Source organism: Magallana gigas, chromosome 9 (genome assembly GCF_963853765.1).
Source record: "Magallana gigas chromosome 9, xbMagGiga1.1, whole genome shotgun sequence".
NCBI classification, from domain to species: Eukaryota; Metazoa; Mollusca; class Bivalvia; order Ostreida; family Ostreidae; genus Magallana; species Magallana gigas.
Genome location: NC_088861.1, coordinates 3966907 through 3979587, shown reverse-complemented (window position 1 = coordinate 3979587; position 12681 = coordinate 3966907). Strand labels below are relative to the sequence as shown.

Genomic DNA, 12681 nt, shown 5'->3' with positions numbered 1-12681 from the left:
ATAGAGAGAGAGAGAGAGAGAGAGAGAGAGAGAGAGAGAGAGAGAGAGAGAGAGAGAGAGAGAGAGAGAGAGAGTAACTTTAGTATACATTCTTTAAATCTTCTGTTTAAGTAAGAGGACATTTTTCATTAAAATAAAACCGGCTCGAAGTCTTTGTACCTACATGTGTTAAATTGCGGATTATATCGCCATTGTGGTCTGGTATATCCCCCGTAGCTGTATACTACATAAATACATACATATGTAGGCTTTTAATAAATTGATTCAACACATGGTCAACGGGACAAACAGCTTATAAATTTGGTACGTGGTTTGTAGTTAAGATTGAGGTCACATCCCCTATTACAAATCCGTACATGTATATACATATTATTTCCTCTGTATTGACGAATACAACAAGAATTATATACTGTTACGTGTAAATAAACTTTCTGTTCAATGCCTGGATATATATCTATTTATGAAATTTGTTTCAGGAAATAAATGTCAATTGAGGAAATACATGTAACTGCGTACTTCATTTTAGAACAAAACATTGAACATACAAAATAAATATATAGCTTTGTCTAGAAATATATTTTCCGAGACCCAGGTAACTAATGTGGTTTAAAAATGGTATGGTAGAACTTAACAGGATCTTGATGGTGGTTTCAAATAGCATTGTGACGCAGGCCTGTCTATTTCATTTCTGGCCACTCAGCCATGGCTCTTTGAAATCAACAAGTTATGTCTGGCTTTTAAGCTAAGACTACGCAATCTAGATCTGTGTATATTTCACTTGAAACCAGCGTCATATTTAACTTGTTTTGACGCAAGAATAACATAGTCACAACCTACCAAAAGTCCAAGGTCTTGTTAAAATGGTTCTAATACCCCTTGGGGTTCATAAGACAAAGCTCGCCATGCCAATGATATTCAAGTTTCGAGCATGGGCCGTGGCGAAGCAATTAAGGTACAGAAAAAATCCCCATTAGATTATCTCTAGCATAAACTGCAGTTATAATCTAGACCTCGTGTAATATGTAATCCTCATTTACCATGCCACGTGTTACCGACACGCTACAATTCTAGGGTCATAACAGAGGGTCATATAATCTAGAACTTCGATGTACATAAATTTTACAGTATATGTAATAGGGGTCATAAAATAGAACATGTGTTATATACGTATATACATGAGCATGCGTTGATGACTGTAAATTAAATAGTTCGTACAATCATATAATATTAAATCATATACATGTAAATATATACATGTTGTCACTACAAATAATTTCCTAAATTATAGATGATCATGTACATATAACGAAATAATTTACTTTTATACAATTATTGACTTAATTATTTATTTTCAAGAAACATATATACAATTTAAGAGTATCCGTTATAAGATGTTACAGTAGTAAAATTTATTACAAAATTTAAAAATACAGATGTAGATTTTTTACAATTTGACAACAGCACGAGACGGTTTTAATGACAAGTTATATGTTTCTCTCAACTTTTTAATAATTATCAAATTGGAGTTATTGACAATTACTGTACACGTGAGTTTGATGGATTTTTGACAGTCATATATTCACAAATTAACCATAATTTTAGAAGTGAGCTTTAATTAATTAATGATAGAACAAACTGTAATTTTTATTCATTTTATTAACGTCCAGTTAAGTACCCCCTTCCATGTTAGTTTGTACATCATATAAATTATCGTTACATAATAAACAGTTTGATATCACGTTCCTTTTGTTTAGGGTAGTCATTGCAGGTCACAAAGTAGAACGAAAGTCATCAAATCGGTGGGCAATATATTCGCTACCTGTGCGTTTAGTACCTAAGGATGCAATATATATCGATATATCTTAATTTTTTCTTCTTGGTTTAACTTGTATAAATTTAAAATGATAACATTCCCGCGATTTCAAATCGATAAAAATATTTTTTATTAAATGAAAAGTAAATAGCCTCACATTTATACCCATATTCCCCGCCACATTACTTTACCATGCTACACATTATGTATAAAGATTCGGGGCATGGTTTACTGAGTACTGAATACCCAAAATTATTTGACAGAGAGCGTATAACTAATATGTTTTACGGTGTGACCGTTAGGGCGAGCGCAGAAGGAACCACACATCTGTCATCATTGTTAAATGCAACCCGTGGACTTGCCCTAACCAAAAAAATTTGGCTTTGTCTCGAAAACTATTACCACCGCAAGGAACCCGAAATTATCAAACTTTTATTACAATGGCCCCTTCCTAGTCTTATACACTTAAACAAACTACCACTGAGCATTAATAAAATGTTAAACAGACTTACATTGTATTAAAATATTTTGATAAACACAACGCCGTTTTTTTTTATGTAGATACAATTATGTTTTATCTTTTCTTTACCTTTTAATAATGATCATTAAAATCAGTAAAAATAAATTTTATTTGTTATTTCTCATTTTGTTCCTTGTTGTAACCCGTGTTTTAATTATTTTCCTCAGTGACATTAATTTTGTTTTAAATCTTTTAAATTTTTGTACGCTATATAAGCGTTGTAGACATGTGCCCTCATCCCTTTCTTAGTGTGTGGTATCCAATATTATTTGACCACATATGCAACTATATAACACATACATGTACCGGTAAATATTTTAACAGTTTAATTCTTTTCATTTATCTATTCATTACAAAATGACGTGGCTGCACGTAGATCTAATAATGATTAGACTTTTCTTTCTTAATAATTTTTTGTCACCTACCTAACGTATGCATATATGATTGGATCAATATGACAATAAATTTAGCATGGAGCTTGCATGTGTATTTACTAAGCAAAAAAAAAATCATCAAAACAAAACTAATCAGCCAAAGAGTCACCGTTTACACTGATACTGAGTACTTCCTACATGATCCAGTACATATGCTTGATCCACCTCTAAATGTATCGCGGGAAATTAAAACGCGAGATCTTTGTGACGTCATAGTTAACATTCTTTTGCGCTCGACAGTTTTCGTAAATTGTCGGACAAATTCGGAGAAGGAAATGACGTCATATGTCAGCAAAAGTTCAGTTTTTTTTACGTAAGCTTATGTGTTGTTTACTGTAATGTTTTTAGAAGGATTTTTTTTTTATTGTTAAATGAAAATGATGTATGCGATGTAGAGGTAAGAATTTTCCGTAGAAACACCTTCTGTTCCACCATGTTGCTATGCACCGCAAAGGATCACTGGGGTAGTAGAACGTTTTCACGTGGCCTCATAAATTTTCTTTGAACAATGTGCAGATTTCAACTCGAATTTCCTCCGTTCGTACACGTTGTCTATGGAGCTCGCTGCGCTCGCTATTAACTTGCAAAAAAAAAAAATCACCGGTTAAAAATTTTCCAAAAATATGCACATCTACTGCTTTTATCTAATATGTAAACGGTGTGACCGTTGGACCGAGCGCAGATTTAACACAGTGCAGTTTGATTTTTGTATAATAAAATCTATTTAAAACGCACACAGAAGGATCCGCCTGCATGGTTGACTACTCAAATCATTCCTCAAAGTTAAACTAAACGTCGCGTGCTCAGTCTACATTATGACGTCATATTTCAGACGTAAAACGTTCAAGTTTTGTCTTCGGAAATAGCCGAAGAGAGTAACGTGATTCCGATTTTTTTTAAAATTTCTTCTTTCATTGTTCATCAATTAAATTCATATGAATGCCGCTGTAATAAAATTAAATATTTTGTCAAGTATCTAAAAGATCAGTTTCTTTACGTTAATGCTTTTATTTTCCATCTGATAATTTGATAAGACATACATAGAACAAGTCGTGTTTCTTGCTTGAAGCACTACTGAAACTTATCTAGTTTCCTTTTTAATTTCTTTTAATTCAAATTACCTTCAATTGAAACACTGGAACTTATTTAATCGAGTTCAGGGGCAATAAACATCGATAAGTACCAGTAAATCAATGATCGAACTAACTTTTTAAAAACAAAATGGCTGCCAATATGGCGGCGCCCATGGCTGGAAGAATTTTTTTTTGGCCTTAGTACCCCTGATTCAACTTTCATTTTTCACTGATTTTCTTATATATACGTGTTACCATTAATCCTCGCTTCGCGAGGCGGGCTTCGCCCGCCTCTCGCTGCGCTCGGTATAAAAAAAAACCCAACTCTAAAAGGACCGACCCCCCCCTCCCCCCAAAAAAGTGAATTTGAATTTCCTGGTAATATGCCAACACACTATCAATGGTCCTGTATGCCTAAAAACTTACAATGAATTAAAAGGGAGTTGTGATTACAAACTGTTCAATATTATCTTCAATATAGGACCAAAATTCAAATTTCAAAAGAGCTAAAATTCCCAGAAAAGTTAAGAAATTGGAATTTCTTGGTAATATGCACATAGATCTACACATTGTGTTTCATATATCGATAATACCTACAAAAATTCAACTTATATTCCTTGCAGCGGTTAAAGAAGAGTTGTGCTTACGTAATGTATCATTACTATATTAAAATTAAATGATAATTCATGTGGGCTTTATGGGTAGTGTAATTGGTTACTGCAGAAAAAATGTATTTTTTCCTTCAATCATAAATTCTCGAATTAATCATCAAATAAGGCCTTGAAAAATATTATTTAATTGACGATAAATCATCACATTTATGCAAAAAAGTATGGATTCCATCCTATTGAAAGAAAGAGCTCATTGTAACATTGCATATCAAAATTAAAAGGCATGTAATACATTGTAGGTCTACTCGTATAATAAAATGATGAAATTTACGATGAAGCGGGCAAAATACGACAGGTAACAATTTAACCTAACACCGCATGACATCAGGCAGGTCAGGTGGAACTGAGTCGTCTGACGTCACACACTGTATATATACCGCGGCCAACCCCGAAAGCGCCATCCGATAATTCCTGTTTTGCTGCGTCAGTGAACGTACGGGCGGGATTGTCACAGAATTAAGTCTTTCACGTTCTCTTTTTAACGTTTTACAAACTCAACAACATCCGAAAAATGTCTCAGAGTCAGCCTCGCCAGAACTTCCACGAGGAAAGTGAAGCAGGGATCAACCGACAGATCAACATGGAGCTGTACGCCTCGTACACATACCAGTCCATGGTGAGTTAAGCCGATAAGGCAGACATCTTGGTTTTTCTCACGACCGCTGTCTATAATTTCTGTGACAATAATATTAATATCGATTGACATAAAACTTCTAACGTATGTTAAGTAATATTCGATAAATGCCCTAATGGTAATTATTTTAATGGTATTGGCGTAATGTTTTTGTGAAAAATGTCAACATATAAACACGTGACCGACATAACTATCACGTGTTGACGAACGTGTTTATAGTTTCCGTAACTATTATAATTTTAGGCTCTCTACTTCGATCGGGACGATGTGGCTTTGCCAGGATTTCACAAGTTCTTCAAGCACTCGTCTGACGAGGAACGTGAACATGCCGAGAAGTTGATGAAATACCAGAACAAGAGAGGAGGCCGTATTGTGCTGCAAGACATCAAGGTATTTACATTGTACATGTAATGCCCACTTCTCGCTAATTAAGGCCTCTTTTTAAATGGAAATTATCTGTTAAAATAAGATTTCATTAATATAAGAAGAATTATTAGAACATGCACAAGAAAATATTGACTATTTTGTGAATCGAGATAATTTGAAACTTTTGTAATAGAAAATGGAGAACATTATATGTTTCTTTTTCACTTTTTAATAAAACTTTGAATGTAATGAAACATGCTGTTCGTTTTTAGAAACCTGACCGTGATGAGTGGGGAACAGGACTTGACGCCATGCAGATAGCCCTCCAACTGGAGAAGAGTGTCAACCAATCCCTGCTTGACCTTCACAAGTTGGCAGATGGTCACCGCGATGCTCAGGTAATTTTTAATTGTCTTGATACATATTGACATCTTTTCTTTCTCTCTTTTGTATCAAAATGTCTTGATAGAAGGTTACAACGTTTTTTTCTTGTTTGAATATGCGAGATTAAAAAAATGCAAACGGCTTTTTAATATTTAGTAAATGGGCAATATGGAATTCATGATGGGTAAATTCGCCATAATAATTATTGAAAGAAAATATTAAAATTTTGAATCTATTTTTAATTTGATAACTATCAATGTGTAATGAATCGCAAAGGATAACATTACAAATGGCAGCAATTATTTGATGTCCTTATCTGTTATTTTCCAGATGTGTGATTTCATTGAGTCGGAATTCCTTGAGGAGCAGGTTAATGCCATCAAGGAGATTTCTGACCACGTCACCCAGCTGAAGCGCGTGGGGGCAGGTCTGGGCGAGTACCAGTATGACAAACAACTCCAGAGCTGAACCAATCTCCACAGCTGCCAGTCCATGTTATAATCCGGCTCTATTGCCCTGTGTTTCCAGTTTTGGACTTCTATTGTGCATTTAAATTACTATCTCTGTTATTTGACTGGCATTTACTCAGTTTATTGATCAAAAAACAAATAAAAAACTGTAAAACGTTATTAATTCTTTTTGTTCATTTTATTATCAAAGTTTTGGTAGCTGTTAAAATAAGAAGCTTAAAGAGAAAACAGTATTTCAGCTGCTATTGTCTATTTGTTGTGATGAGTGAATTGGCTCGCTACAGTACATAATTATAGTGGCAAATGCCCGTAAAGTTCCTATTTATTCGTTGAATCGGAAAAATATACAATCGCATCAATCGACGGGCACTACATTACATTTCTCCCTTGCCATCTACAAAACATCTTGACAAGCAGTTGAAACAAGGGGAACTTCTCAAAATTATGAATGAAAATCCTAATCCGTGGATTACATGATGATATGCTCCAACAAAAGTGGACGGTATGTAAAGTTGAGAAAAAGTGTTTGCTGCGACCCCCCCCCCCCCCGGCTATGTCCCTGTGATTCATGTTTGTACACGCGGTGTTCTCATGAGAATATGATCCCAATTTGGACTCGTGCACTAATCGTCGCACAAAAACTATGAATGAGACATTGCGCTAAGTCCTGCTTTGCCATTTACGCAACGGCTGAAATCTCGATCCGATGTTTTGAATACACTCATCCATTAGCATAGATCCAGAGGGGTTAACTGATTTTTTGACAGTTACATCTAAGTTGAAACTACTACTTATTCATTTATTATACATTGGATCGAATGTTTTAGAAGAAATTGGTATGGAATAAAATCTCAGAGTTTTAAGGTTCATTAGAGCCGAAACTATGATTTTTATAAATACAGAACTCGATGTATTCGGCAGATAATGTACTTCAATCATTGCCTTTGAATTTTATTATCTTTTTCGTTGGTGTATTTGAGATAGTCCGAACCGTTCTGATCAGACTGACAGACTACACTGCTGATCCTAGAGGAATGTTCGTTGCATACAAATAATGAGGGTCAAGTTACAAATATTTGAAATACATGAGAATATTTTTTTGTAAGTTTGCACAAAGCAAATACCCCCCCCCCCCTAAAAAAAACCAAACACACAAAACAAAAACAATTAAAAAATAAATAAATAAAATAAAAAAACCAACCCCACACACAAAAAACCCCACCCCAAAATATAAAAAAAAAAACCCTGAAAGAAAACAACACTACATATCAAAGATTTTTTTTTTTACCATCTAAACGAAGAAGGCAAATTTCTTGATTTAGAAACCATGCATTGCTACAAATTCTAAAAGTTAAATAACCTAGCTGCAATATGTGGCTTAGTGGAAACGAGGATGCACAGTTGTCCATCCACAGATGGTTTCTTTAAAATAAGTCAATATTCCAACAATTTGTCTCGACTTAATGTCACAGCTTGGGAAACTCTTAAGCTCACAATGGCTTAGAACCATTTTAACATGGCCTTGGACTTTCGGTAGGATGTAACTATCTATTTCTTGTGTCAAAACAAGTTAAAGTGACGCTTGTTTCAAGCGAAATATACACCGATTGCGTATTCTTCGCTCGAAAGCCAGACAAATCTTGTTGATTTCAGAGAGCCTTGGCTGAATGGCTAGCAATGAAATAGACAGGCCTACGTCACATTGCGTTTGACACGACTACCCAAAGTCCAAGCTCTTGTTAAAATGGTTCTAATATGCGAGTTGTGTAGTTTTATATTACTAAGCTTTCCTTGTGTTTTGCAGCGAAAGCCGAAAGTATATTTTTATTTGGGAAAATATTTAACATACTCCCCTCTTTTCATAGATCCTATTCCATTCACAATAAATTGACAAAGATGCGATTTATGATTAAACAGTCTTGTAAGAATTATCCCAATCACAGACTGGTCAAACCTATGACAAGATCCGAGTCTTTGCTTTTTGCCTCGTGGGCATCTCAGATATGATTTTGATTTGTCGAAATCCATGCAGCCGTATTGTAATGCGCAAGATACCCACGGCTTCATTACCGCCGTCAGAGTAAACTCGGACCTTTTGAACGCCATCCATGTTGCTTCGAGTTCTGGGTAATCAAACATACACATTTGTTCCCCTAGAGCCGCGAACGTTTGTGGATTGGTCCTCACTGCAATGGATCCCCATCCTGGAATTATTTGAACACCAACTTCCTTAGCTCCTTCAATAAGTTTATTTAGAGGGTTTCCATCAAACCGCACGGAAGCATCTACCCACATGACAAAATCAAATTCTACCAACAAAAGTTGTATAATAAGCGGTTTCCATCCAAAGCCACTCAGATTGCGAATATGATTTGGAAAACTGTGGAAAGGAAATTGTCTTACCTCACATTTGCAGTATTTTTTCATTTGTTTTAGTTGGTTTTTATTCAGTCCTAAGTCATACAGAATCAACTTCATGTTTGGATAAAGTGGCAGAAGATTTTGATGATAATCTCTAATTAATCCCTGGATTTCATTATAATGGTTAGATGATGACGCAGAAGCCAGAATCGGGTATGGCGAATCCACAGACTTACTGGTGATACTTTTTATTCCAACTCTATCAAGATTCAACAGTTTTAAATACTTCTCCGGCACATTAAAAGAGTAATTCAAAACTTTTTGTAGATTTTCTTTAAAGGAGGAATGAAAATCGTTACATTCATCTGAGGTATTGTTTTGTTTTACAAACTCGTCCTTATCCGGGTTCATCAATGGAGCCCTTTCATACACGTCACTCATTTCTTGGATCCACATCAAATCATCATTTTGCTGAACGTTGCTGCCATGCAAATTTTCTCTGTGAATCTGCTCGAGATTTCTGTGTCTGCGACCTGTTTGAGCAAGTTGTTCAGATTCCAGATCGCCGATGTCGGACACATTCATTGAATTGTCTGTCGAGTTTATTTGATACCTTACAACTAAGTCACAAAAATTTGCTACAACTAATACACACATGAGGGCACACAATATCAACAACGGGTTTCTTTTACACGTCCGACGCATTTTGCAATTAGTTTTTTTTTTCGCCGTTCAGTTCTACTTCAGTTTTAATTTGTATCGGTGATGCCTACAAAGTTTAGAAAATTAATTGAAAGTTGTTTCATTAAAGAATAAAATATTATCATAATGTCAGAAATTATCCAACTACTAGAAAATAAAAGCCCGTGTCCTTTAAAAAAAATGCCAGATTCCGTCAAATTGTGATTATCAATTACTTATTAATTCTATAAGAACATTTTATGATTATTATACAAGACGAAAAAAGCCTCACAACATTCAGTCAATGACTAAATTAAAGAATACATAACTAAATGTAGACACTATAGATGAAAACGTAAATAATCCTTTTCCTTTTCATAAAATGTACTCTTTATTAGAAATAAAATGAAATAATGCATGAATGTATTCTATAATTAAAAGATTACGTATAATAACCATAAACTTACCTTTTATAAGAAACAATTCACATGCAGTTATTTTTGTTTTTGACTCGTGACCGCCTCACTTCCTTGATGATATAGGAGTAGAGGCACCACTACCCGTGTACAGAGTCCAGCATAAACACGGAGCCCCGGGGGCTTATTTGTGTCGTAAGTTATTAGCAGGTTATGCCATCTACACACATACACTCCGGTCTAAACAAAGTTTTATAGTCTGTCCCAAGATATTTATGCAGCACATTTCGCCGATTTTTAAGAAAAATAGACATGCCTGTGCAAGAAGTGCAAGATATCTTCATTGACAAATGATCATTTTCACTCGGAAAAAATAGGAACGAAAAAAGATTTCTTACGGAGATTTATAATGGGGAATTTTGACATCTTTTCTCCAATCGGAAGTCACTCGGAATACTTTGCACAATTTTTTAACGTTATCAATCGAGTCTGCTTCAATACAAAATCCCCGTAGACATCACATTTTTTAGCCATATATTGAAACCTGATGAGCTAACGGGGGCGTTTCAACGGAGAAATCTTGGAAATTTAGACCCCGAAATTTTATACATGTAAGTATCGATTAATTAGGCAAAATGTAAATCGAGGATATCTTGGGACAAGAGTATAGTCACAGGTGCTCGTGGACAGGACCGTGCACAACCCCCCCCCCCTTTCCAATTTTTTCTGTATTTTTTTAAAAAAATTATTTTCTATTATTTATCATCGTTAACAACCCCTTATATATGTCTCAAGTCTAAAAATAACATAAATATCACGACTCTGACATTTTATATTCACACTCGTTTCCCCATATATATATATATATATATATATATATATATATATATATATATATATATATATATATATATATATATATATATATATATATATATATATATATATAAAGAAAAAAAACGAGTGTGAATATAAAATGTCACAGAGTCGTGATATTTATGTTATTTTTAGACTTGAGACATATATAAGGGGTTGTTAACGATAGTAATTCAGATAAAATATTTAAAAAAATTATAGAAAAAAATGGAAAGGGGGGGGGGGGTACTGCACGGTCCTGTCCTGAGTATAATCAACTTATATATGCATGATGATCATCGACTATGTTCACATCTCTACATGTACATGTATTTATTTAAATTTTTTGTTCCTTCCATATTCTTTCTTTTTTTTATATTTATTATAGGCGTTTCTTTGCACCTTAGTAAACAGGTAAAAACATTTGTACTCGTACATGCATACATATTAACATCTATTTACTAAAAAAAGTTTCCCCTCAACCCTATTTTGCAGGTTGTCCGATTCCTGAGCCGCGACTCCAATTAATCATAATTGTTATCGCCCTTGAGTTTTTATTTATTCTTCATAAATTTTACTTGTGTATGGAATGAAATTTTATCCGCGCATTTTTCAAGTTATTACTCAAATTGACCAGACTGATTAAAATCAGCTGTTCTGATACTCTACCGCTCTCAAACAGACAGCATAAAGGTGATATGAACAAAATAGTTCGAGCTGTCGGACTTTAAATAGAATTTCCGAGGAACACCAGAAAAGTTAAAAAATTAACTTAGGGTCAAATTCAAAATTTTGCACCTTCTAGAATGCGCAGGGTCTTGCGCATGCTTTTTAAGAAACCCGTTTCAATGTCATAAAATGCAAATGCAAAGTAGAGAGTTTAAATACACAATTTATCATAAAATTTATTTTAAAAGGAAAAGCCAAAGCAATATATATATTCCTAAAATAATCCTTAAAATATTGTTAAAGGTCAATTTATCACTTAGCTGCTATTTCAAAACATTCGCTATTTCAGGAATAAGAAATCATTCTTTGAGTATTATGAGGTGCTAATTTCGGTGGGGGCATGATCAAATACGATAAAGCTCGAAGGGCTTTATGATAAATTTGTTCAGGCCCCGACCGAAATTATCACTTCATAATATTTAAAGATTGATTCCTTATTACTTATATAAGGAATAAGGAATCATTCTTTGAGTATTATGAGGTGATAATTTTGGTCGGGGCGTGATCAAATCCAATTAAGCCCGAAGGGCTTTATGATAGATTTGATCACGCCCCGACCGAAATTATCACCTCATAATATTCAAAGAATGATTCCTTATTACTGATATTTATATGATTTTAGGCCAACGTACGATTAAATCTTTAAACATAAATTAAATAAGCCAACCCCACCGGCGCCTCAATTTGGCGTCATTTGTATTATGGGTTATATAGTACAAAATCGATACGTAGTGTTATCACAGAAAAAGACACTGGATAATGTAAATATATAGTTTTAAGCCATTGCACGATTTAATATTTAAATACAAATAAGCAAACCCCGCTGGCGCCTCAGTTATACGCCATTTGAAGTTATGGGTTATATAGTACAAAACCGATACGTAGTGTTATCACAGGCAAAGCCCTGGGAAATGTAAATATATAAGGAACAAGGAATCATTCTTTGAGTATTATGAGGTGATAATTTCGGTCGGGGCGTGATCAAACCCAATAAAGCCCGAAGGGCTTTATGATAGATTTGTCACGCCCCGACCGAAATGCCCGAATGGCTTTATGATAGATTTGATCACGCCCCGACCGAAATTATCACCTCATAATATTCAAAGAATAATTCCTTATTAATTATATTTGTCACAGGTAAAGACACTGGAAAATGTAAATATATGGACTTAAAACGTTGCATTAATAAACAGATAACGCGGTTTATGAAATTTATCTGCAATGCTTGCTATATGTACTTCATAACCGAATAAAACATCAAAGAAAATATTGCT

General features: G+C 34.4%; 3 protein-coding genes across 3 annotated transcripts in view; 1 reads left to right on the top strand and 2 right to left on the bottom strand.

The window, feature by feature from the left end:
• The window catches only part of LOC105332964 (serine-threonine kinase receptor-associated protein), a 182838-nt gene that overhangs the window by 56192 nt on the left and 113965 nt on the right, over positions 1-12681 (bottom strand). The gene's annotated exons all lie outside the window — the stretch shown is intronic.
• Positions 4925-6523, top strand: LOC105343056 (soma ferritin-like; the record flags this gene model as incomplete). Its single annotated transcript, NM_001305318.1, is given in 5 exon segments — positions 4925-5021; positions 5024-5127; positions 5389-5535; positions 5784-5909; positions 6226-6523. Coding segments are annotated over 4 exon segments (515 nt in total), but the record flags the coding sequence as incomplete, so codon positions are not given.
• LOC117691259 (uncharacterized) lies at positions 7807-10011 on the bottom strand. Its single transcript, XM_034476931.2, has 2 exons — positions 9875-10011; positions 7807-9495 (listed from the first exon to the last, which is right to left on the bottom strand). Exon 2 carries the CDS (start codon positions 9429-9431, stop codon positions 8190-8192), a length of 1242 nt encoding a protein of 413 aa, XP_034332822.1. The 5' UTR covers positions 9432-9495; positions 9875-10011; the 3' UTR covers positions 7807-8189.

What these genes read in the sequence shown, in the direction of transcription:
- LOC117691259 (XM_034476931.2), bottom strand. Translation starts at nt 9,431, where the DNA reads ATGCGTCGGACGTGTAAAAGAAACCCGTTGTTGATATTGTGTGCCCTC.